The sequence below is a fragment of the Microcaecilia unicolor genome, chromosome 4 (assembly GCF_901765095.1).
Source record: "Microcaecilia unicolor chromosome 4, aMicUni1.1, whole genome shotgun sequence".
NCBI lineage: Eukaryota > Metazoa > Chordata > Amphibia > Gymnophiona > Siphonopidae > Microcaecilia > Microcaecilia unicolor.
In genome coordinates, this window is record NC_044034.1 from 278,519,399 (window position 1) to 278,545,188 (window position 25,790).

Below are 25,790 nucleotides of genomic sequence, written 5' to 3' on the forward strand. Positions count from 1 at the left end.
GGAGAGGTCATAAAAATTCAGAGTGTTTTTGTGCCACCTTGCTCTGCTCAGTTTTTCTTATTTGAGCATTTGCACTGTTGACTTCAGATGTTTTTTTCTGAGAACTAACAAACTCATTAAGAAGACAGTTCTATAAGTGGGAGTCTCCATTTGGGCACCCTGAGGTCACATGATAGGAGCCTATCCTTTGTTTTGCTTTACTTTAACTGGGGCTTATATTCCCACACACACTTGAAAGGTTCGAAAGTGGTTTACAGAGGAAAGAAGAACCAGAAAACAGTTACAACTGGAATGGATTACATAGAATAATAGTACACCTTGGGGAGTTTGAAATGGAAGTTACAGAGGGAAAAAACAGTAACAGAACTAAGATGGGTTACACAAGGTAGCTGTGATTAACAATAGTACTAATGAGATATAGCAGAGATATGTATTGTTCGTTATAGCAATGTGATTTGGGGTGGCAGTGAGTAGGTAGCAGCAGAGGAGTTCTGGTAGGCTGATTCTTGAAAATAGTGTATTGTGTAGCAGAGCAAAGTGATTTGAGTAGTGGAGCCTGAGAAGGAGATTTTTGTGATAGCACAGTTTTTCTGAATAATGTAGCTTTCACAGCTTTACGGAACTGAGTATAGCTGGTGACACTTGGTATTGGCACAGGCAGGGTGTTCCAAATCTTGCGGCCTGGTACGGGGAAAAGCCATGAGAAGAGTCTTTGAAGCGAAAGGCATTGTAAGATGGAAATAACAGTTTGTGGGCATTTCTGGTATTGTGTCCCAAGTTTAATGCAGTGATAAGATGGAACATATACGGTGGAGAAAAACCCTTGATGATTTTGAAGATACGGCAGCAAAGTTTAAAAACAATTCTGGCCTCTACGGGTAGCCAATGGAACTGTGTGTAGAGATGTGACACTCTGTCGTACTTTTTAAGCCACTGATGAGGCCTGATGGAAGTGTTTGTATTGTTTGTAGTTTGTACATGAGGGTCTTTGGGCCTTCTAGGTATATGATGTTGCAGTAGTTCAGTTTGGTATCAGGGCCTGACCTTGAGTCTGAAGTAGTCTTGTGCATGAAGAAGAACCATTTCTTTACCGTTCTATTTATCTATTCTTGCCAGAATAGGTTCTGATCTATTGTGATGCCCAGAAGGTTCTGAAATGTAGGATAGGCCATTTACTGTGAAGGTGTAATTCTGACTGGTAGTGGTGTGGTGTGGTGTCCTGCTATGAGAAATTAGGGTTTTTTTTGCAGTTCATCTTTAAGTGATGATTGGTCATCCAATCGGTGGTCTGGGTGATACATGAGTGGCCATTGTCAGGACTTGGGATTAAGACTGTACTATCGTCTGCATAAATGAAACCTCAGAACCAGCAGCTTTCCTAGTGAGGCCATGAGGACATCAAATAGGATGGGTGAAAGTGATGAGCCCTGCAGAAAACCAGTGTTTGCACTCCATCTCTGAGTGTGATCTGTTCATTTTCACCAGATAGGATCGGTGGGTAAGGAAGCCATGGGACCCGTTTAGAATTTGACCTATAAGCCCAATGTTTGCTTAGTAATGTTATTAGAAGCTCATGGTTGACTACATCGAAGGAACTCAATAGGTCAAATTGCATGATCAGTGCCTTCTTTCCTTCTGGCAGTAGTGTGTTTGTTATTGATTGGGCGCATAGAACGGTTTCAGTGCTGTAGTTCACCTGGAATCCTGATTGAGAGTAGTGTAGAACATTAAACTTCTCTAGGTGTTCATTCAGCTGAATGGTGACTAGGCCTTCCATTAGTTTTGTCAGGATTGGTATGGAGGCTATGGAGCTACATTGGCTCCCTAGTGAAGGTGGGAAGAGACCACTTGATAGTTTGTTTGTTAGCCCAGTGTAGATCATGGATTTGAATTGGAGGTTATGAATCTCATAAGACTGGTTGGGCAGGTATCTAGTTTGAAAGTGGGATTTTGTAAAATTTTTTATGAGTCGGTCTAGGTCATCTTGTTTAATGGCATGGAATCTATCCCAAATCATATCTGTGGGTGTTGCAGAGTCCGTGTGACTAATAGTTATCTATTTTCAGTTGTGAGGATTGGTGAACTGTGCCCTGATTTGGAAGCTTTCTCTTTAAAGTTTAGTCTGTTCTTCGGCTGATGGGGGCAGCTTCCCAGAATGGATCATAAACTCGTCTAGGTTTAATAGGGAGTTGACAGTTGTGAAGAGACATTTGGTGTTAGTGATGTGGCCTTTCAGCTTGGAGTAGTAAGGTTTGGGTTTTTTTTAGCTTCAGTTATTTTAGTTTTAAGTATTGAAATTGCTTATCTCAGTTGCATTCTTTTCTGTTTTGTCTTTATTTCAGGTCCTCTCCAGTGTCTGTATGATCTCTTTAGTGTTAGGAGGTCTGAACTGAGATGTGACTTTTCCTTTAAGTTTATGGAAGCTATGGTGTCCAAGATTTCCTTGCATTCCTAGTTCCAGTCATCTAGATTTGTGTTTTCATTGTTTATTGTTGAATAGTGGTTGTCTACCATTTCCCAGAATCTGGGTCCATCAATTTTCCCTCTGGTGTGGTATTGTATTTTAGGGGTTCTAGCTGTGGGTCTTTAGTGATGTTGGGGGGCCAAGCTTATGCTATGACCAGTCAGACCATATCAGGGAGACCATTCCTCCATCTCAATCTTGTTGCTTGATGTTGTGTTATTTGTGAATGCAATTAGGTCTAGTTGGTTTCCCTTTTCATGGGTCACCTGTCCTGGTAGCAGTAGAGATTTAAGGTAATCTAGGTAGCTATGAAAGTCTGTCACCTCTGGGTTGTTTGATTGAGATACAGATTTATATCACCCAGTAGCAATGTGCAGGTTGCAGTGTTTACGAGTTTGGCTAGGAATGCAAAGGAATTGCTGTTTGCGTGAGCCCATTTCCCCATTGGGGTAGTAGAATAGAATACATAATCGGTGGATTTATCAGTGTGGAGTCTTCAGTTTTGGACGCTAATATTTCTAAGGCTGGGGAGTTGAAGGTTTCTAGTAGGGTAACATTAAACAGCTTATTGTATATGACGTCTAGGTCTCCACTCCTCCTTAGTTTTCTAGCTATGGACAGGAATTTGAAACCTAGCGGACAAACATACTTCAGGACAGAGTCATTTTCTGAGCACAGCCAGGTTTCAGTGAACAATATTGGACCCAGTTTAGGGCGTTTGATCCATGCTCTAATCATGGTAGTCCTGTTACCGAGTGACTGAGCATTTACATAAAATTCTGGCACTGGGACTGTTGTAGGGGATTGTTCGCCGGTATGGTTGAGTTGCTTGAGTGGCTTCTGATGTAATTTGGAGTTTCGGTTTAGTCGGTCCTCTGTGTCTAAGTCTTCTTGTGATTGTTAGAGACATTATGGTATGTTGCATAAAGATTAAGCGGTTCAGTGAGCATCTGGTGGATCGAGAGGCTGGAACCTAGGTGCCCAGAATCTAGATGCTGAGGTTCCAGTATAGAACACTAGCATAACTCTGTATTTGGTGTGCCTCACATTTAGGCACTTGCATTTATACCATCCCTAGACCTGAGCAAAGTGCAAGTGTATAAATGTGACAAGGACACACATAACTTAGGGGCTCATTTTTGAAAGATAAAAATGTTTAAAAAGTGGCATAAACCGGCATATGGACAATTTGAGGCTCATTTTCAAAGCACTTAGCCTCCCAAAGTTCCATAGAAACCTATGGAACTTAGCCTCCCAAAGTGCTTTGAAAATATGCCTCTTTGTCTCACCAAAATGTTCAAATTGGTATTTTTGAAAACCCATTTTCCAGATGTTTTTCTATGCTGTTCATCTGCAGAGCATTCAAATCTCAAGGGGGTGTATGTTAATGGTGGGATTTGGGTGTTTCTACACCTGGGATATTTTTCAGCCATAATTGAATGAAACGAAAATATCCAGAACTAAACCTAAGACATTTTGAGCTAGACTAAGCCACAAAAAAGTGTCCTAATGACCAGATGATCACTGGAGGAATAAAGGAATGACCACCCCTACTCCACCAGTGGTCACTGATCCCTCCCCCCTCCCATAGATGTGAAAGAAACAGTACATACTTATGACAGCCTCAGGTGGCTATATACAATTCTATTAAAGAAACAAGCAGGTCCCTGGAGTAGCCTAGTGGATGGTGCACTGTACTTTGGAGAAGGGAACCCAGGCCAATAATCCACTCTTAACTGTACACTTGTGGTGGAAAGTGTGAGCCCTCCAAAACCTACTGTACCCACATATAGGTAACATCTGCAACCATAAGGGTGGTTGTAGTGATGCACAGTTGGGTACAGCAGGCTTTTGGTGGGTTTTGAAGGGCTCACTATACAATATAAGGGAGCAATGGTGAGATGTGTATCTGGGAGCTTTTAGGTGAAGTCCACTGCAGTGCCCCCTAGGGGGTTCCACTGCTTTGGTGGGACGCCTGTGTAGCGAGTCTACTATGAAAGATGGCTCTTCCTACAACCCAATGGCTTGATTTTATGCGTTATTCACCTGGGATTTTTTTGTTAAATTATTTATTTAAAAATGTATATTCTGCTCAATCCATAGTTCTTAGCAGATGGACTAAAAAGATAAATGCACAGAACACAAAAACATCTAGCAAGTGGCCATTAAAAAAATAGGAGTTTTTGCTGTTTCGAAAATCGCTATATTTCATATTCGGATTCTTGACGTTTTGAGCAAGACGTCCAAAGTCGAATTTAGACATCATATTGAAAATGCCCCTTCACGTGTTCTGTAAAGTGGGAGCCCCACCTCTATCACACCCATGCTCTGCCCCTATGTAAAAACCCACTTGGAAAAAATGCACTATAGAAGTTAAACAGGAATTTGGAAAAAGCACTTAGGCGTCCTGCTTGAGCTTAAGCTGGTTTTGTGCACTCATATGCGTGTAAGTGCTACTATTCTAAAACTTTATCCTTGCAATGGGCACATAAATGTAAAGGATAATTCTGTAAATAGGGTGCTAACATGTCCTAATGCTCACAGAACTACCAGGTCATTTATAAAGAAAAGATGATGTGGAGTGTTAGGTTGAAGCTATGTTTGGTGGTGGATGTTAGTGATCTACTTGTTTTAGGAATAAAACCTTTTTCGGCCTCATAGCTCATCACTTCTCCTTTTCCTTCAAGCTCAATCAGGCCAGTGCAAAGTTTTCATTTACAAAGGAGTGAAGGAGTAGACATCTTTCGTCCAGTAGGAAGCACCTTTCATCCAGTCATAGATCTTGAAGGTCTAAACCGCTGCCTCTGAGTGCCATGGAGACACTAAGAGCAGTCATAGCCTTGGTTCAAGAGGAAGAATTTCTGATCACCCTCGATTTCAAGGAGGCATACTTGCATATACCTATATGACCGCCACATCAGAGTTACAAAAACTTAGACTGTGAGCCCTCTAGGGACAGAGGAAGTACCTGAATGTAATGTGTAGTGTGCTTTGTACATCTAGTAGCACTATAGAAATGATTATTATTATTAGTAATTTCTACATTTTGTGATGCTAGGCCATCACTTCCAGTTCAAGGCCTTTGCCCTTCAGTCTTGAAATGGCTCAAAGAACATTTGCCAAGGTTATGGTGGTGGTAGCGTCCTTCCTTCAGTGCCAGGGAATTGGAGTTCACCCATATCTTCATGACTTGCTCATTCGTGCGTCATCCTATTTGAACAGCATGGCAACAATGGACAAAGTTGTCAGTCTTCTGCAGTTAAGTTGGATGATCGATTTTGAGAAGAGCTACAGTACAAAGAAAAAAAAAGCCAACGACAGAATTCCCCTTGTAGTGACATACAACCCAGAGCTGGAGAAACTGAGGAAAATCATAAGAGACCTACACAGGGGTGTAGCCAGACACCCAATTTTGGGTGGGTCTGGGCCCAAGATGGGTGGGCAGAAGAACCCCGCCTCATCCCACAGATGATGTGGTCTCTCCTTCTTTCACCTGCATGCCATATGGAGGTATATTTTCAGAGCACTTAGACTTACAAAGTTCCATAATAACCTATGAAACTTTGTAAGTCTAAGTGCTTTGAAAATGAGCCCCATGGTCTCTCAAATATCCTCCCTCTCCCGCATACCTTTTAAATAGCAGATTTTCATCATCAGCAGGCAGCAAGTAATACACACTGCTGATGTTGGCTCCATACCCTTCCCTCTGATGCAACTTCTTGCTATGGGCTATGGGGCCGGTATGAGCAATATGCATCAGTCACTGCGCACTGCAGGCGAAGATCTGCTATTTACAAGGTATGTAGGAGGGACAGTTGTTGGGAGTTTTAGGCTTGTGGGGCTTGGGGATCCCTGCCAGCCACATGTGGGGCTTGGGGATCCCTGCCAGCCACATTATAGCTATGCTGGTACTGGGTGGGCCTGAGCCCAAAGTGGGTGGGCCTGGGCCCACCCTTGGCTACGCCACTGGACCTACAGCCACTACTTCAGGAAGATGAATTACTGAAAGAGATATTCCCATCCCCACCAGTGCTGGCCTTCCAACAGCCAAATTTAAAACACAAGCTGATCAAAAGTAAACTTCCAACACAGCCAGCTGCAAACTATGCCAAAACATTTCACAAGACCCCACAGTCATTCACAAAGGAAAAATATTCAACATAAAGGACTATTTTACATGGTCATCTTCCAATGTGGTATATATCATTCAGTGTAAGAAATGTAGCGAAGGATGCTATATTGGAGAAACAGGCCAGATGCTTAAGACAAGATTCAAGCTACACAAACATCACATGAAAATAGCCGGTGCCAGTCAGGCCCCCACCCCTGTGGGCCAACACTTCACAAGACCAGAACACTGCACCAGTGATTTCACAGTAAGAATACTGAAAGGTAATTTTAAAACAATACAGGAACGTAAGACCTTTGAAATAAGAATGATTGAATATTTTGACACCCAACAAACAGGACTTAATAAGGATCTGGGTTTTCTAACTCATTTTATAAAACATAAAGCTGATTTCTCAGTTTATTACCCTCCTCTCACCTACCAACACCCATTCTGTTAGAATATCAATGAAATGCTTGATGTCCCCATGCATACCCCCCACCCTCCCACTCTGTCAGACAGTCAAAGTAATGCTTTGATGTTTCTCTCATATATACTATCTGCTACCTCATTTGCTTATTTCCGATCTGAGGAGAAGGCAACCTTCGGAAGCTAATCAAGAAATGTATTAAGTATTTCTAATAAAAAAGGTATCATCTTATTTTCTTTTCCATGTTTTATTTTGTTTGATTTCTATTGATAACCTTTAAGAGTGGACTAACATGGCTACCACACCTCTCTACTTGAGAAGAGCAGACTAACTCCATTGCAGATTCTGGAGTATCTGGGTGTTCTCTTTTACACCACATGTGAGAGGATCTTCCTTACAAAATGCAAGGGGGTGAAAGCTGGTTCGACAGATTTGTCTGTCTGCCCCAGGCTCTGGGGTCAATGATGGTGGTGATGGAAGTTGTGGTATGAACAAGGGCTCATATGTGGCCATTACAGGAATCTCTCCTCAGCTACTGGACCTCTGGTGTCATAGAAGCATGACCTTGTCTTCTCTGGATGCTGGTTGCCAGATGGGTTATGCAGTGGTGGTTGTCATTCATAAATTTGACCATCAGGGCTCCCTTTCTAGTAACACAATGGGAGATGGTGACAACGGATGCCCACAAGTCAGATTGGGGAGTTCATTACAAGGTCCATCTGGCACAGGGCACCTGGATGGAACAGGAGTCTCGGTGGTCGATAAGCTCAGGTTGCCTTGGAGCTCAGGGCAGTGTGGAATACCTTGTGAAACTTTGCTCCCTTTCTGGCAGGGGCCCCAGTCCGAGTTTTCTCTGACAATTTAATGGTGGTGGCTTATCAACAAGCAAGATGCAACCCGCAATCATCCGATAGTGATGGAGGTGGCCTCCCTGATGAGTTAAGTGGAGAAAAATCTTTGCTTATTCGCAGCTGACATTGCAGGGTCTTCGAATGTGGAGCTAGACTTTCTCAGGAAGCATTCCTTAGACCCAAGAGAATAGGAGCTATCCTTCAGGGGTTCAGCTGATAGTGGACCAATGGGGTTGTCTGCTTCTGGACTTGGTAGTGATAAAAAGGAATGCCAAAGTACCCAAGTGGAATGGTTAATGAATTCCTAGTTTTTCACTGTCTTTATACTATTGTTTACATTACAGGTTCTGCAATTGTTTTTTAACTTTGATCACAAACCTTTGCAAGCCTTTCCTACCTGAAGTGTTCTGTTGTGCTGAGCACAGAGATGTTTAACCTAGCAACGGGTGTTTACATTTTAGTATTTATATAATTATTATTAAGGGTGCACATTCTGCACTGAAAACTGTTAGGTATGTGTTCAGAGTACATTGTGCTTGGTTGAATCACGTGTATTCCTAGCTTATACTGTGTATGTGCCAAAAAATGTCAAAAGGTTTCTTCAGAAGTAGTTTCTCAGATATGCGCAGTAGTACTAGCTTGTTGTTCCTTTGAATGTTTCCAAGCATGGAGTTCATCTGCTTCTGTCTGCTAATTGCTAATTACCTTCAGATGCTGGTGCTCACTGTGTTCAAATTTGAAGCACTATATACCTCATTTTCTCATATAGGTCACCCAAATTTGGACACATACCAGACTGTGCACAAACGAGCCATTAACAATCAATAATTTGTGTAAATAGACACTCAGGGTTTACGTGCGGATCCACCCTGTGCACTATTCTGTAAAAATGCACGCCTAAATTTATAGCGCACAACTCAAAAGGAGATGTGGGCATGGGTGGGTCAGGGCATTCATGGAATATAGGTGCTATGTTATAAAATAGGGTCATTTATGTGCCAGACTGACATTAGTTGTGTGCTAGCATTTACGCCAGGTTTTAGCAGGCGCAAGTGCTCACACACAAAGTTAGGTATGTGATCTGGTCCAAGCTAGCATTAAGAGCACCTTTTGCAGAGTACTAATTTAGTCAAATCTTCCTGGTGCCTATCTTTGGTGCTATTTACAGAATTCCCCCTATATGTTTGTTTATTAAAACTTGATGTACAACTAAGCCAGTGGTGGAGTAACCTAATGATTAGTGCAGTGGCCTGAGAACCAGGGGAACTGGGTTCAAATCCCACTTAACCCTCCGTTGCTCCAGTTACAAGATAAATACCAATATATAATATATAAACTGCTTTGATTGTTACCACAGAAAGGAGGTATATCAGATTTCATCCCCTTTGACACATCAAGGGGTTTATATAACGATATATCATTCAAATAAAACGGAACTCCATTTTTAGACAGGATAGACCTAATCATATACGTCAAGAGACATTCATATCTCATTAACTCCCCTGCCTTCTAATCATAAACGGCCCTTTCATCTGTTCCTATCTTACAGTATTAAGTCAGCGTGTAGCATCCGGTCCTGAATCAGCCAACAAATGTTGGCATGCTGCCATCAGAATTGGACTGCTTAATGTGTTTTTCTTTTTTTGTTCTTTTTTTTTTTTTTTAACTCCCACTTGCCAATTCGATAGTACATAATTGAACATAGTCACATCTTTAAAACTACCAATTTAAGCTTCTTTTTGAAATACATTTCTTGGTGCTGTAGCCTAATGGAATTCTGTTCTGTGTAAACTGGAAGTTCATAGGAGTAAGAGGAAGTGAAAGTCCACGAAAAACAAAAACACGTTATGCATGCTGCTGTGGCTGCTCATGCCACGTTGCCACTTTTATACATCTGGGTGGGAGCAAGCGCTGCTTCTCTGTCCTTATTTGTACTAGCACCACAGGAGCATGGCAAAAACCCATGGACTGGCACTTCTTCATGCTAATCTCAGAATGAACAGGATAAATAGGCAGGAAGTGCTGGTTCACAAGTTTTCAAGAAAATTGCTGTGCCAGTTGAAATGGTAAGAAGTGCTCAGTTAGCAACAGCATTGGCTTTTACTGCTGAGCTTGCTGGGCAAGGGTGAAGAGAGAGAGAGAGAGAGACAACAGGCCACCTGCTTGGGAAGAAGAGAGAAAGAGAGAGCGCAGATGCTTGCTTGATAGGGGAGCAGAGCACATGCTAAAGGGGAGGAGAAAGAGAGAGGCCAGAAGGCCTGACATCGGTTCCAGGCAAAATGGTGGAGACTATTATAAAGAACAAAATTACAGACCATATACATAAACATGGATTACTGAGACAAAGCCAACATGGATTTAGTGAAGGGAAACCTTGTCTCGCCAATCTACTACATTTCTTTGAAGAGGTGAACAAATATGCGGATAAAGGTGAGCCGGTCGATATTGTGTATCTGGATTTTCAAAAGGCATTTGACAAAGTATTTCATGAAAGACTCCAGAGGAAATTGCAAAGTCATGGGATAGGGGGTAGTGTTCTATTGTGGATTAAACACTGGTTAAAAGAAAACAGAGTAGGGTTAAATGGTCAGTATTCTCAATGGAGAAGGGTTGATATTGGGGTTCCGCAGGGGTCTTTGCTGGGACCACTGATTTTTACCATATTTATAAATGATCTAGATATGGGAATAACTAGTGAGATAATTATATTTGCTGACAACACAAAGTTATTCAAAGTTGTTAAATCGCAAGAGGAATGTGAAAACTTGCAAGAGGACCTTACAAGACTGGGAGACTGGGCATCCAAATGGCAGATGACGTTTAATTGAGCAAGTGCAAAGTGATGCATGTGGGAAAGAGGAACCCGAACTATAGCTATGTGATACAAGATTCCACGTTAGGAGTCACTGACTAGGAAAAGGATCTAGGTGTCATTATTGATGAATACATTGAAACCCTCTGCTCAGTGTGCAACATCGGCAAAGCAAGCAAATAGAATGTTAGGTATTATTAGGAAAGGAGTGGAAAACAAAAATGAGAATGTAATAATGCCTTTGTATCACTCAATGGTGCACTTGAATACTGTGTGCACTTCTGGTCACCTCATCTCATAAAAGATATAGTGGAATTAGAAATGATACAGAGAAGGGAAACAAAAATGATAAAGGGGATGGAACGACTTCCCTATGAGGAAAGGCTGAAGCGGCTGGGGCTGTAAAGCTGAGAGAAAAGATGGCTGAGGGCAGATATGATAGAGATCTATAAAATAATGAGTGGAGTGGAACTAGTAGACGTGAATCACTTGTTTACTCTTTCCAAAAATACTAGAACTAGGGGGCACGCAATGAAGCTACAAAGTAGTAAATTGAAAAGAAATCGGAGAAAATATTTTTTCACTGAAAGTGTAATTAAACTCTGGAATTTGTTGCCAGAGAATATGGTAAAAGCAGTTAATTTAGCAGGGTTTAAAAAAGGTTTGGATATCTTCCGAAAAGTAGTCCATAAACCATTATTAAGATGGACGGGAAAATCCACTGCTTATTTCTAGGATAAGCAGCATAAAATGTACTGTTTGGGATCTTGCCAGGTACTTATGATCTGGATTGGCCACTGTTGGGAAAAATGATTCTGAGCTTGATGGACCTTCGGTGTGTCCCAGTATGGCAATGCTTATGTTCTTATGATCTAAAGGTATGAAGCAGGGAAGAAGATGCTGAGGAAAGGGGAAAGTCAGGAGGCACATATTGGAGATGAGACTAAAAGTCAAGGGAGAAGTTGTGGGGGAAATGGGGGAGGGAGGGAGGGAGGGAGGTAGGATGAGCCGATTTGGGGGGGGGGGAAGGCAAAGGTTAGATACTGGGAAGAAGGATAGGGACAGATGGTGATGGTAATTGGGGAAAGAATCAAAAAGCAAATTTGCAAAAGGCAGAGGAGAGGTTGCTGGGGAAAGAGATGGAGTGGATGCATGAAAAGAGGAAAAGGAGGCAGGAGCTAAGTGTGGAGAAAGCAGGAGAGCAGATGTTAACGAAATGGAGGATTAGTGGTGGCAAGGGCTTAGAATGGAAATAGCTGCTTTATATAGGTAGAGAAATAGGGGAAGGAGGTAAATGAAAGTGGGAGACAAAGGAATAGAAGACTGAGAGGGAAATGGAATGGAGGGGTAGGAGAGAAGTGAGCAGAGCTGGTGATAAAGAGATGGAAGCTAAGCAAAGACAGTGGAGGAGGAAGAGAGTTGGCTGATAAATTGTAAAAGGTAGCATAATAGTAAAAAGTGTTCATGGGTAGGGATAACCTCCCTATGTCACTTGTAAAAACTGTGCCCCACAGTTGGGTTCACACGTACACACCTGAAAAAAGTTAGAGGGAAGATTGCCCTGGGTCTTTGCAATTTCATCAAAAATCGGTTGTAATTTATTCTAGATGTTGGAGTCAATTTATGCAGCTAAATGAGACAATTTCCCTAGAACTATATGGAAAAAAGTAAAAAAAATGTTTAATTTAAAAAATATGTATATATATATATTTTTAATATATAATGTGTATATATGTAAATATATAGTGATACTTTTTTAATTCGTTAACTTTTAATGTTTTTCTTGACTGTTTCTGAAGTTATATTCTCTCCATCAAATAAAAAAAAATGCAGATAAAAACAGAGGATGATATTTCAATATGCAAATGAATATGATCTTTCTCTCGTTCATGATGTTTCCCACATATGTCCACACTAGATATGACTTTTGAACCTGCATTCAGTTCTGTTGGGATGGGGTTGTATCACCTTCTTTATCAGATCATAATCTACTTGTTTTAAAATTGAGGGATCTGCTGCCAAGCTGGAGCGATGCACAGGGAGCAGTCTTTATAAAGATGTTACAAAAATGAGAGCAGAAATTTTATGAATTACTTGACTCTCTCTCTCTCTGGAAGAATTTAGGGGTCCTTTTACTAAGCTGTAGTTAGCAGCAACACGTGCTTACTGCAACGCAAGGCACACTTAGGCATCCCATAGTAATTTTGGCATCTGTACTCACTTCCTATGCGCTAAAAAATAGATTTTCTTTTTTAGTGCTAGGGTTGGGGAGGTGGAGAGTAGGCGCTAATGTTTGAGCCCTTACCGCCTACAAAATATATGGCAGTGGGGACTTGCACACTAATGGGAAAATTAGCGTGTGGTCATTAATTTAAATAAAATAGAAAACTTGGCCATTTTACCCATTCAGAAAATGGCCTTTGTGTGTGGGAATGACCTGCATAAGCACATGCTAGGTTGAGTTTATCATGTTGGGCAGACTGGATGAACCGTACAGGTCTTTTATCTGTCATCATTTAATATGTTATGTTACTATATATGTAATTTTGTGGCATGATAAGATTCAGGTGTTGCTAGATGATCATAATCTGTTGAAAATTAGGTGGAGTTTTGGGTACAAGAAACCCTCGCCATGATGTTTTGTAGACCTTAAGTACAAAAACAGCAAGGACAGCGGTTTGAATGCCATTGGAAAATGATCCTTCTTTGGATAATTTCAAATGTAAGGAAAACATTAAGGGCCCTGTTTACTAAGGTGCGCTGGCATTTTTAGCATGTGCTAAAATTAACATGCGCTAAATGCTGGAGACACCCATATATTCCTATGGGTGTCTCTAGCATTAGCATACATTAATTTTTAGCGCATGCTATGAACACTAGTGCGCCTATAACAAGGCTTAGTAAATAGGGCCCTAGGTGCTATAAAGCAGCTTAAAAAAAAAAGCAACACAAGAATATTTCCTAGCAAATTGAAGCATCAGACTACAGATTCCAGAAAATATCTCAAGTGCTACAGTGTTTGTCTGCAGTCTTGCAGCCAACTGATCCAAATATGCCTTCAGAACTTAATGACAATGAGATTTGAAAGGTTTTTTTTTTTGTTTGCTTATGGTGAACAAGTGTATCTAGCACTGTTTTGCAGACTACAGTAGTTTCAGATGAAATACTAGAATTTCATCAAGTCTCTTCTTTGGAAATTAAACTTGCAACTAGATCACTTAAGACTACCTGCTGGTTTGACACTTTTCCAGTAAATTTGTTGGGAAAGATGGTGGATAGTCTCCCCTCTCTTAACATGCTTAGGGGCCCTTTTACAAAGGTGCGCCAAAAAGTGGCCTGCGGTATTGTGGGCGCGTGTATTGGACGTACGCTGGACCATTTCTTCAGCGCGTCTAGGAATGGACGTGCGGCAAAATGAAAACCAGCGCTCATCTATTTACAGCCTGAGCCCTTAACGCAACCCATTGACTTAGCGGTAAGGGCTCACGTGTTACCCGCGCGGTAACCATCCAGTGTGCGCCAACTGCCGAATACCGCCGGGAATGCCCCCATGGTAGAAAATAGAAATTTATTTTCTACCGCATGTTTTTGGCGCACACCAAACTTGCTAGCTGGGCAGTAATGCTGATTTGATGGGGCGCCCTTTGTAATAGGGCGCCTAAGTTTATACAGTAACCCATTTTTCTCCATAAACTGACGCCCTTGAAATAGGCAAGTATGCCAGTTTTAAAGAAGGGAGCCAGGTGTACCATATTATGGTGGCTACTGACTTGTTTCTCTTAGCCTTAGAAATCTGCCTTATGTCCTGCAAATTCCAAGTCCTCAGGGAGCTGAAAACATCATACATAAACATAAAACGAAAGAGAAATCAACACGTGACAAACAGAATGCAACAACAGCATAAAATCATCAATTAAACCCCCAACTGATCCCAAATAATTTGAAATAAAATTAGGACAGGCGCCAAATGTATCCTGACACAGTATTTACATCCAAAGCAATTCCACCTTCAGTAAATGCATTGAACAGAATCTGTTCTCTTGCTCTTGGTGGTGGACTCAGGCCAGGATTCTCCCTTGATTTTCCGGGACTTATTCACCACCTTATGGTAGAACACCTCTCCTCAATAGGAATGGGGTTATTGTGAGGAGGGACAAGGGCTTAGCCCACAGAATTGGAATGTGGAGTGGTACAGGGGTCAGTATTGTTACCCCTGTTGGTCACTGTTTACATTAGCTCTTTGATTCCATTTGTAGAACAGGTTGACTTTGTAAGAGGAAGAGGCCTTAGAAGGTGGTGCAGTGGAGTGAGAATCAGGGAAGTGAGGCATTCTTTGTGATCTTGGACAAGTCACTCTCTCCTATTGCCTCAGGTACTTTCTTACAGTACCTGAATACTTACTACTGTACAGTACTCCATGTGTCCAGTAGTATTATAAATAATAGTAGTAGTATTAGATATATGCAGATGATAAACAGTTTTTCTTCTATTTTGTGGCTAAATGAAAGCCTTGTGAGCATAGCATGTTGGTTAGAGACTGAGGTTAAGGCTTAATCCAGAAATACTGTGGGCCAGCCAGGTTCAGGATTCTAACTGTATTACTAGCCTTGAAAAACATGGCCTTGTAGTTAAGTGCAGTAGTTTGTAATTTATGGATTTTATTGGATTTAGAGCTATCATTGAGTGCTCATGCCCATGCAAAACTGTGAACAGATTTTGCCAACCTAGAGTACTATAGAAATGGCAAGCACTGTTATCAAGTCAGGCTTTTGTAATTTATTACACCAGCTTTGTAGCTTGCAGCTTGCTCAGAATATTTCAGCTGGGGTTCTTAACTAGCAAAATAGTTTATGATCACATCTCCATGACTCGGAGATGTGCATTGGCTGCTAATGGAGTAGCAAATAAAGTTCAAAACTCTGATTAATAGGGCCTTGCAATAAGAAAGACTTGATACATTTTCTAATTCACGAAGCCTTATGTCACAGGCAGGGAACTCTGTTCTTCACAGCGTTTAAAGACATGAAAGTGGAAGGGAGACGTCAGATCTCTCATCCGTGGCCTTATTTTGCATCATGTTTGTTCCTTTTCAATCATCAGTAAGTAAAATTCCTTCCTAATTAAATTTTTGCTGCTATTTGCATTTACTAATATTCAAGAACAGAAGAAATTGTAGCTGTACTTACAATACCTATTGAATATTTTTTTTGATCAGAAAGACATTGGAACTAGAGCAAACGTGACCTTGACAGGTAGTTTCTGTAAATGCTTGAATGTGTGGATGACTGCTTTTTTGCTTGCATGGTCTCTTTTCTTTTTTACTTTGGCGTTCCTTTCTTTGATTTTTTTTTTTTTATAGACTGTGTAAACTGCTTTAACCTTGTCTAGAAATCAAATACAACAATACACGGAAACATGCAAGAAACGTATTGTGTTCTTATGGTGTCATTATTTACAATGAAGCCATTTCCCACAATCCATTGCTCTGCTACAAAAACTTTGACCATTCCTTTCAGTGAGATATATGTGGCTTATGTAGTAAAGAAGTGTCTGGGCACAAAGGTAACTGATGGAAAAATCCAACTAGGGGGCTGTCCAAAAGCCAGGAAAAAACCCCCCACATTACTGAGCAGCTACTCTTCCCTACCTGAAAGCATTCATCAGGTGCTTTGAAAGGGGAGATGAGTGATGTGAGACTGCACCTGAAGGAAGGAAGGCAAATTCCCATTGGATTGGAAGAAAATGGAAAGGAAACTCTTCCATTATTCCTGTGGTGAGAGGAGCCTAGAATTAAGGTCCTATGAATACAGTGGGCAATATTCCCTCTGCTCACTCAGAAGCTGACTTTGTAAACAGCTAGGATTGATCAACAAACTCCAAGGTTTTATGAAACTCCTAAAGAATTCTTGTCCTTCAGAGGCTGACCAAAACTGGCCAGAAATCTGGGTTTACTAGCCCTCCCCCTTCACGATCACTCTCGGGTTCCACCCACTACCACCACCCCTCTACCCACCTTTAAATCTACTGGTAGTCTAGTGGCTCTTCAGAGCAAGAGGAATCCCCAGTCACACTTGCCCCTACCAGTTCCGTTGGGGGGGGAGGAGGGTAGACGGAGACACCGAAAGAGTGATTGCAGGGTGAGGGGAGTTTGATTTTGTCTGAAACCGAACTGCAAATTTTGGTTACTGGTTTAATTTCAGTTGAAACAATCACATAAGTACATAAGTATTGCCATACTGGGAAAGACCAAAGGTCCATCGAGCCCAGCATCCTGTTTCCAACAGTGGCCAATCCAGGTCATAAATACCCGGCAAGTTCCCAAAATGTACAAAACATTTTATACTGCTTATCCCAGAAATAGTGGATTTCCCCCAAGTCCATTTAATAACGGTCTATGGACTTTTCCTTTAGGAAGCCGTCCAAACCTTTTTTTAAACTCTGCTAAGCTAACCACCTTTACCACATTCTCTGGCAACGAATTCCAGAGTTTAATTACACGTTGAGTGAAGAAACATTTTCTCCGATTCGTTTTAAATTTACTACATTGTAGCTTCATCGCATGCCCCCTAGTCCTAGTATTTTTGGAAAGCCTTAACAGACGCTTCACATCTACCCTTTCAACTCCACTCATTATTTTATAGACCTCTATCACATCTCCTCTCAGCCGCCTTTTCTCCAAGCTGAAGAGCCCTAGCCGCTTTAGCCTTTCCTCATAGGGAAGTCGTCTCATCCCCTTTATCATTTTCGTCGCCCTTCTCTGCACTTTTTCTAATTCCACTATGCCTTTTTGGAGATGCGGCGACCAGAATTGAACACAATGTTCGAGGTGCGGTTGCACAATGGAGCGATACAAAGGCATTATAACATCCTCATTTTTGTTTTCCATTCCTTTCCTATTAACACCTAACATTCTATTTGCTTTCTTAGCCGCAGCAGCAGCACACAGTGCAGAAGGTTTCAACGTATCATCAACGATGACACCTAGATCCCTTTCTTTGTCCGTGACTCCTAACGTGGAACCTTGCATGACATAGCTATAATTCGGGTTCCTCTTTCCTACATGCATCACTTTGCACTTGCTCATATTAAACGTCATCTGCCATTTAGACACCCGATCTCGTAAGGTCCGCTTGTAATTTTTCACAATCCTCCCGCGATTTAACGACTTTGAATAACTGTGTCATCAGCAAATTTAATTACCTCACTAGTTACTCCCATCTCTAGGTCATTTATAAATATGTTAAAAAGCAACGGTCCCAGCACAGAGCCCTGGGGAACCCCACTAACTACCCTTCTCCATTGAGAATACTGACCATTTAACCCTACTTTTAACCCTACTCTCTGTTTTCTTTTTAACCAGTTTTTAATCCACAATATACCACTACCTCCTATCCCATGACTCTCCAATTTCCTCTGGAGTCTTTCATGAGGTACTTTGTCAAACGCCTTCTGAAAATCCAGATATACAATATCAACCGGCTCCCCTTTATCCACATGCTTGTTCACCCCTTCAAAGTTTTGGTCACCCTCTGTTACCCTTTAAGAGTTGGAGGAGGGGAACTCACCAGAAGGATCTTTGTACTTAGAAAACGTGGATCATTACTCCACCCAAGCTTGTACAATACACCAATCAGGGCAAAGGAAAGGGGAGTCCATGTTTCCCAAGAGGCAGTATAATTTCCTGCCAGAGGGATAATGAGAGGAGTAGTGGGTGGGGTCTTCCACACTGGGGTATGCTGTGCTAGGACTTATTGCTAAAAAGAGAAGAAGATGAGAGCCTGATGTTCTGAGAGCTCAAGAAAGGGGGAGCAAGTGGAAGGTATTTATCAACGACAAGGTTCTTGATTCATAATTCATGTTTATTTGATATACCACCAGTTATCAAGATATCTATGTGGTTTCTCAGTTAAGACTAATCTGAAGAAGTGAAATCAGGGAAATGGTTTTGTTTTCTAAAGTATAAAATAGCTGAGGGTGGAGGATAATAACATTGGTGTGATATTTTTACTATCCTAGAGGAGGGGATTGTTCATGATAGTGCTTCAGTGGTTTGAATGTCAGCCTATTTTGTATACCTTGAAGGAACCAGTGATTTAACAACAGCTACTGTGCAATCGAGGCTAAAGGAGCTGAGAATACATTTAGACTATAAGGAGCATTATGACTCAATAAGAAAAGGGGACTATTAAGAGTGTTTGCTGAGAATAACCAGCAGAAGGAATTCCTGAGGCTAATTTGCTTATGAATCCTGGATTACCTAAAGTTGCGTGATTTTGTGTGTCAATGACAGGAAAAGACACTTGGGTCTGATATCCACTAAGAATTGAATGTCTAATAATGAAGTTCTTGTGTTTCTTATGAACTGCTGACTAAAAGCTTACTCTAAGCTTACTAAAAGCATTTCAGCCTGAGGAGAAAAGTGATAGAAAATAAAAACTACCACAGAGTGGGAAGTATTTCTCGGGGGGGGGGGGGGGGGGGGTGTTTGTTTTTGACCTGAGAATTAAGTCTTTCTCCATGCATCCTGACATAGGAGCCAGCTTTTCAAATTATTGGGGGTGCTGAGCACCCACAGTGCTGGCTCCTATGCATCCTTAGATCCATGGGAGATTCCCATTATACATCTCAGGATTGCACAGAAATGTGTGCTATTTATAGAATCCGGGAGGGGGGTGGCAATATTGAGCTGCTGTCCATAAAGCTAAGTAGTTTAATTTAGGACAGCAAAAAAAGCTGTCCTGAATTAAACTACACAGCTGTTCATGTAGAGGATAATTTTATAACAAGTTGCCTAAGTGGAGAGGCAAAGTAGATGCCTAATTTACGTGGATTTTATAGAAGACACATAGGCATCTATATGCCTTTATAAAATATTAGGAGCAACCAGCACCAGCTCAGGAGCAGGTATAAATGTTAGAGGGCAGGGGCAGACTGACAGTGTTCTGGGCCCCTGGGCAGTAAGGGGCTCTGGGCCCTCCCAGGTACTACCTGCACTTCCCCATCCGCACACTGCCACCCCCTGCATACTAGTGTGCCTTCCCTGGTCCTACCTTGAGGGGCCCTGATGGTCTAGCAGCCTCTTTGGGGCCAGGAAAGACCCCTACTCTTTCCTGACTGCTGCCTGGAGTCGCTGTATTTTCAAAGTGCATGCCAAGACTTCCTGTGGTAGTCTCATGGGTCTCGGCAGCCATCTTGAAACAGCAGCGGGCAGGAAAGAGTGGGGTTCTTTCCTGCCCCTGACGAGGCGGCCGCTAGACCACTACGGTCCTTCAAATTGGGACCGGGGAGCTGTAATTTTCAGGTGGGGGGGGAGAGCTTCTTGGCCCTTGGGCACTGCTCGGTTGCCCGAATGGTCAGTCCACCCCTGTTAGAGGGTAAAGCAGGTACATATGAGTACACTTTATAAAATGTGTGTAAATCATGATTCCACCTACTCTACACTCAAATTCTACCCCACAATATGCCTTACACTCTTGGCATGTAAAACTGTGCACCTTCTTACCCCCATGCTTTTCTTTGCATGTGTATCTCTTTGGGATAATTTATTAAAAGACCTTTTATATATGTGAAAAATGCTTTATGTATATTTATTTAGTGCTGTTGCCTATTTGTATAATGACACAGAATATATGTATTTTTTAAAGCGACGTTGCAGTCATTTAAAATATAAGTTCAGTTATGTTTGTATATTGACCAGATTAAAAATGTAAAATGTATAACATTTGAATATATTGAAAGTAGTACCTTATAGAATTTCTATTTAAAATGTAACTATTGTTTTTGCTTATTCAGAATTTCTACCACAGGCTTTTGGAATGCCGTTATCCCAAGTGATTGTCAATGACAGGGCCCAGAAGTTAAAACAGGACATTCAGAGGGAGGAACATAGAGATACAGCAGACTCTTTAGCCTCTCTTCTAACATTTGGAGCGAAAAAACAGAACAAAGAACTGTCAAGCAGTAACTCATCTCTTAGCTCAACTTCCGAAACCCCAAATGAATCGACATCACCCAACACTCCAGAGCCAGCCCCACGTGCAAGAAGGAGGGTAAGTGAGATAATCAGTTAACTGACTGACTTTTAAAACGGTAAGCAGATCATCCTATAGAAACAAAAATGGAATCTGTCTAATCCAGATCTTGTTTCTTCGTCATTGCATTAGTAGAGAATAACGTACTGGCTCAAACAGGTAAACCATTCTTTTCTACATATATGCATACTGCTCTCTATAACATTGTTTCCCAAGTCCAGTCCTGGAGTACCCCTTGCCAGTCAGATTTTCAGGATATCCACAATGAATGTGCTTGAACTTGACTTGCATACACTGCCTCCATTATATGCAAATCTCTTTCATGGACATTTATTGAGGCTATCCTAAAACTCTGACTGGCAAGGGTACTGCAGGACTGAACTTGGGGAACACTGCTCTATAATGTATTACAAAGCTCTTATCACAACACAAATTGAATTGAAAGGCAATGGCAGCTATTTATAAATTGGTGTCCCAGTTCAGACACCCCTATGCTATGTGCTTAGTGCTGATTCTGTAACAGCATCTTGGTGCCAAGATTCCACTCTAGAATACTACTGCAAGTTGGCATTGGCTTGCCCTCTATATCACCAATGAAAGGGAAGAGAATACCAAATCCAGTCATATAAATTTAACTCTCAAGGTAATTGGCAAAAGAAAACTCTCAAAAGAATACAACAACTATAACTCTGTGAGGTGCATTTCTATTGTTTGAAAGGGTAAGGGAAAAAGCCTCTGATTCAAGCCCAACCTCCAACCCAATAGTTATAGGTTAATAACAAGGGTGGAGTTTTTATGTTTGTAAATGTTGGCTATATTTTTCGTCATAGGCAAAAAACTCTTAGATATACATAAATGCTATCTCCACAGAGTTTATGAGGGATCCAAATAAAACATGAAAGAATCAAATCCAAACTTAGCTTTCAAGTGCGAGTGCAGGGAAATGTGCGAGTCGTTGGTTCAGCACGCCGACTCTGGCCATAGTTTTGCTAGAAGTAATCACTCACGAACAAACATCCTGCTCGCTCGTATGTAATTTCTCGTGTCCTTTAAGAAAAATCTCAAGCTGTAAAGAGTCCTAAAAAACATATTCCTTCCCTCGGCAAGTAGTGAGACACTTACATGGGTATTTAAGAAAAAACACTGCTCCCAGGGCTAGAACTCGAGATTTCAAAGTCAACAATGCCTACCTTCTGAGTTGGGTAGCCCTGGAAATATCTGGAAAGACATTAATTTTCTCCCCACAAAAACTCACACCTTTCTTCTCAAAGAACAATTTCAAAATCATAAATTGATCTCGTTCATTCATAAATGTAACCAACAAGGTAGCCCTTGTATTAATAGTATCCTTCGTATCTTCTAAGAAAGCTAAGTCAACCTCAAGTGTTACTAGATCAACTCCTTGTTGTTCTAATTTGAGCTTCTTTTTATCAGGTAAATAATGTCAATTAACCAAAGAAATTGTCTCAGATGTTGGTAAGTTCAGAATTTCCTTGATGTACTTTCTCAAGAGAATTTCTGGAGATAATAGATAAAGTCTAGGAAAATTCAAGAATCGCAGGTTACGAGCTCTTCTGGTATTTTCAATCATTTCCATTTTTAAATGAATTGCATGAGAGTCATTCAAATTCGAGACTGAAGCAGCCTTTGGAGCTGAAACCTGAGACAGATTAATCTAACAACTTCAAATTAGTATCCACATTAACAAATTTGTCCACTACTTCCTTAGAGAAGGAAACAGACTGAAAGACAATAGACTTTAACACCTCCTCTATATGAGAATTAAGGTCCCAAAGATCTTTTAAGGTAACTTCTTGTACAGGGCTTGACCCATTGAGCAATGCCTGATAATCAGGAAACTTAAAGCAAAGGTTCAAATGAAAGTATACCAGTTGCTATAACTCTAGGCTGCCCCTCAGATAGCATAGAAACCACTTGGGGTTCCACTGTCCTTGGAAGAGTCAATGGAGGTGGCGGAGTCCATTCAGGAGATCTCAGAGAGATTCCTATAGGAGTTAATACTGGAGCAACAGAGACACCATGAGAACTTGATACTAAATGTTTGTCCATAGGCCCTACAATAGTGGGAGCGGAAACTTTCACCTTTGCTTTCTGTTTCCTCATTTTAATTCAAACAAAGTCAAAATATATCTTGAAGTTCCTTGTTGCGCCACTCCCAAGTGGTAGGGTGGCCATGCACGCAAGGATGCAGTTTCTAATAGTGAAGGGAAGAAGCCCCAGATGACGTCACAGAGCATCTCAACTGGCACCTGAAGAAAATCGGCACTGGGAAATGCAAACCGCTATCTGCCACAGATGACGAAAGGCTTCTGGACTCCAAGTAAACACCACCACAGCAGTTTCTCCTCCCATGTGTTACTTTAAATGCTTATTCATAAACCGCTATCTGGCAGAAGGAAAGACCTCAGAGATTGCAAAGAGTGTTTTCCACTGAATGATACGTGGATGAAATAACTTTTAGTGATAAATCAATCATCGGTCAAACAAAACTCCTTCCTGCCGGTGTGTCGCAAGTACCTCAGCGCCTGTAGGCTTTGCATCTACTTTGCAGTACATGTAGGACCAGATTCTATACAAGGCGTCTAAAATGTAGGCGTGTTGGGATAATGCGCATTGCGCTATTATATAAACTGTTTACAGTAAAACGCAGTTTATAGAGTAGCGCATAGGCAAGGGGAACACATATAATTTAGGCACAGCTATTTACGCCACTGTAGATACCTGTGCCAAAATGTACACATGTCCCACTGAATTCTATAACAATACTGATTGACGCCCCCTCTTGGACATGCCAATACTCCTTCCATGGCTGTGCTCCTTTTTAGCTGCATGTGTTGGAATTTACACGTGCCTCTTTTTAGAATATGCCTAAAAAGCATGTGTACATTCCAATTATTGTCAATTACTAATTGGTTATTGGCCAATTATCATTGGCAAGTTGCTCAATTGAATAGCATAAATAAATTAGCCACGTACACAATTTAAGGCACGGTATTCGCCACGCCTTATATAGAAGCCGGCCCATAAAGTCTACATCCTGATTCATAAGTGCAAGTATTGCGAATTGAATTCCCCAAGCACTAGCTGTGACGTTGCAGCCTAGGCTCTTTTACCCGTAAATGGGGCAGGCAGCTTCCTGGCTTACTATTTAGTTGAGGGTGATATTTTTTGAAAAAGTCCTTCTTAGTTATCGCAGGCTTAGAATTATTGCACTGACATTGCACTCCACTTCCAGATGTCAGAGGCTTAAGTACGCTTTAATCAGTTGCAAGTATCATGTTAAGATAAATACTTAAAGGGCAGGGTTGGTGTTTAAAACAGACACGCTTTCCAAAATCATAGCTTCAATGGTAAATGATTACAGGGTTCATTTACAGTAGCACTCAAGCAACAGCAGTATTGAAAGAAAGAGTTTGGATAAATATGTTGGAAGATTTTCATACTGCTTTTTTTTTCTCCCTGAAAAGATGCTAGTGGATAAAACTTCTCTCACGGACACTTTTACCTATGGGTAAAAGGGGCAGCTGTCCTGGCCTGTATTAGCAGGGGATCCATAGATAAAAGCAATCTTGAGCACATGGAGCACTCTGGTCCAACGTCTCCCTTCCTTTCCCTCCCTTCCCCTCCCAGGGTCCAGCAGTCCCTCCTCTTCTCCCCAGCCCAACCCCCCTCTGTTTCCAGTGGGGAAAAGAGAAAGCAACATAAAGGTGTGGAGCCACTGTCCAGGCCATGCTGCTGATTGCCTTCTGGTCCAGTTCCTTCTGACTTCGACTTCCTATTTCTGAGGGGCAGGACCAGCAGTCTTCACCAGCGTGACCTAAACAGTAGGTCTGCACCTTTATGCTGCTTTTTCTTTGTTGGGACATGGCTTGGCTGGCAATGGGGTAAGGAAGCTCTGACCAGGACATGGGCGGAAAGGACACCACTGGACCGGAGCGGGGAGGGGGGTGATAGAGAGCCGTCCACAAAATTTTCCCAGGATCCCATAAGGTTTAAAATGGAATCATATACGTTTTAATCTTCCTGAGCTCATATGGAAGAAGAAGAAATCACACATTGACAATATTGCACGTTATCTTCCCATCTACAGTAACTTGCACACAATGCTAAAGCTCAGAATTACATCATGTGTGTATATAGTTGTGATGAAATGAGTTCAGATCATGATTTTTAATATTACTGCTTCTGTCTTACTATTCTCTCCATACATCTGTAGGGTGCAATGTCTGTAGACTCCATTACAGATCTCGATGACAATCAGTCAAGATTGCTGGAAGCTCTACAACTGTCTTTGCCTGCTGAGACTCAGAGCAAGAAAGAAAAAGAGAGAGACAAGAAACTGAGCTTGAACCCTATTTACAGACAGGTTCCCCGGCTAGTGGACAGCTGCTGTCAACATTTAGAAAAAAATGGTAAGTGTTGTGCATAAATTGAATATACCCAAAATAATAATGTTGTCGATATTCAAAGTGATTTGACTTGGTAGGAGAAGCTCTTGTCCGGTTAAATCGCACTGGCCAGGTCAGGAACCGATAATCAGCAGCACCTAATTGGACAGTGCTGCCATATATCTGCTCTGACATAAGAACATAAGTGTTGTCATACTGGGACAGACCAAAGGTCCATCAAGCCCAGTATCCTGTTTCCAACAGTGGGCAATCCATGTCACAAGTACCTGGCAAGATCTCAGAACAGTAAAATAGATAAGCAGTGGATTTTCCCCAAGTCCATCCTAATATTGCCTTATGGACTTTTCTTTTAGAAAATGATCCAAACCTTTTTTAAACCCTGCTAAGCTAACTGCTTTTACCATATTCTCTGGCAGCGAATTCCAGAGTTTAATTATATGTTGAATGAATAAATATTTTCTCTGGTTTATTTTAAATTTACTACTTAGTAGCTCTATTGCATGCCCCCTAGTCCTAGTATTTTTGGAAAGAGTAAACAAGTGATTCACATCTACCTGTTCCATTCCACTCAGTATTTTATAGACCGCTGTGGCATTTGCTGGTTAGTGCTGGGGTAGAGCTGGGAATTATGCAGGCACCAGTGATATTCAGTGCCAGCGCCCAT

General features: G+C 41.4%; 1 protein-coding gene across 3 annotated transcripts in view; it reads left to right on the forward strand.

Annotated features, from left to right (window-relative positions):
• Window positions 1-25,790, forward strand: part of ARHGAP6 (Rho GTPase activating protein 6) — an 817,167-nt gene that overhangs the window by 749,262 nt on the left and 42,115 nt on the right. For all 3 annotated transcript variants that reach the window (XM_030201605.1, XM_030201606.1, XM_030201607.1), the window contains exons 4-5: window positions 20,458-20,714; window positions 24,934-25,129. In XM_030201605.1, coding sequence (XP_030057465.1) covers window positions 20,458-20,714; window positions 24,934-25,129 — 453 coding nt within the window. The remainder of the gene's footprint in view (window positions 1-20,457; window positions 20,715-24,933; window positions 25,130-25,790) is intronic.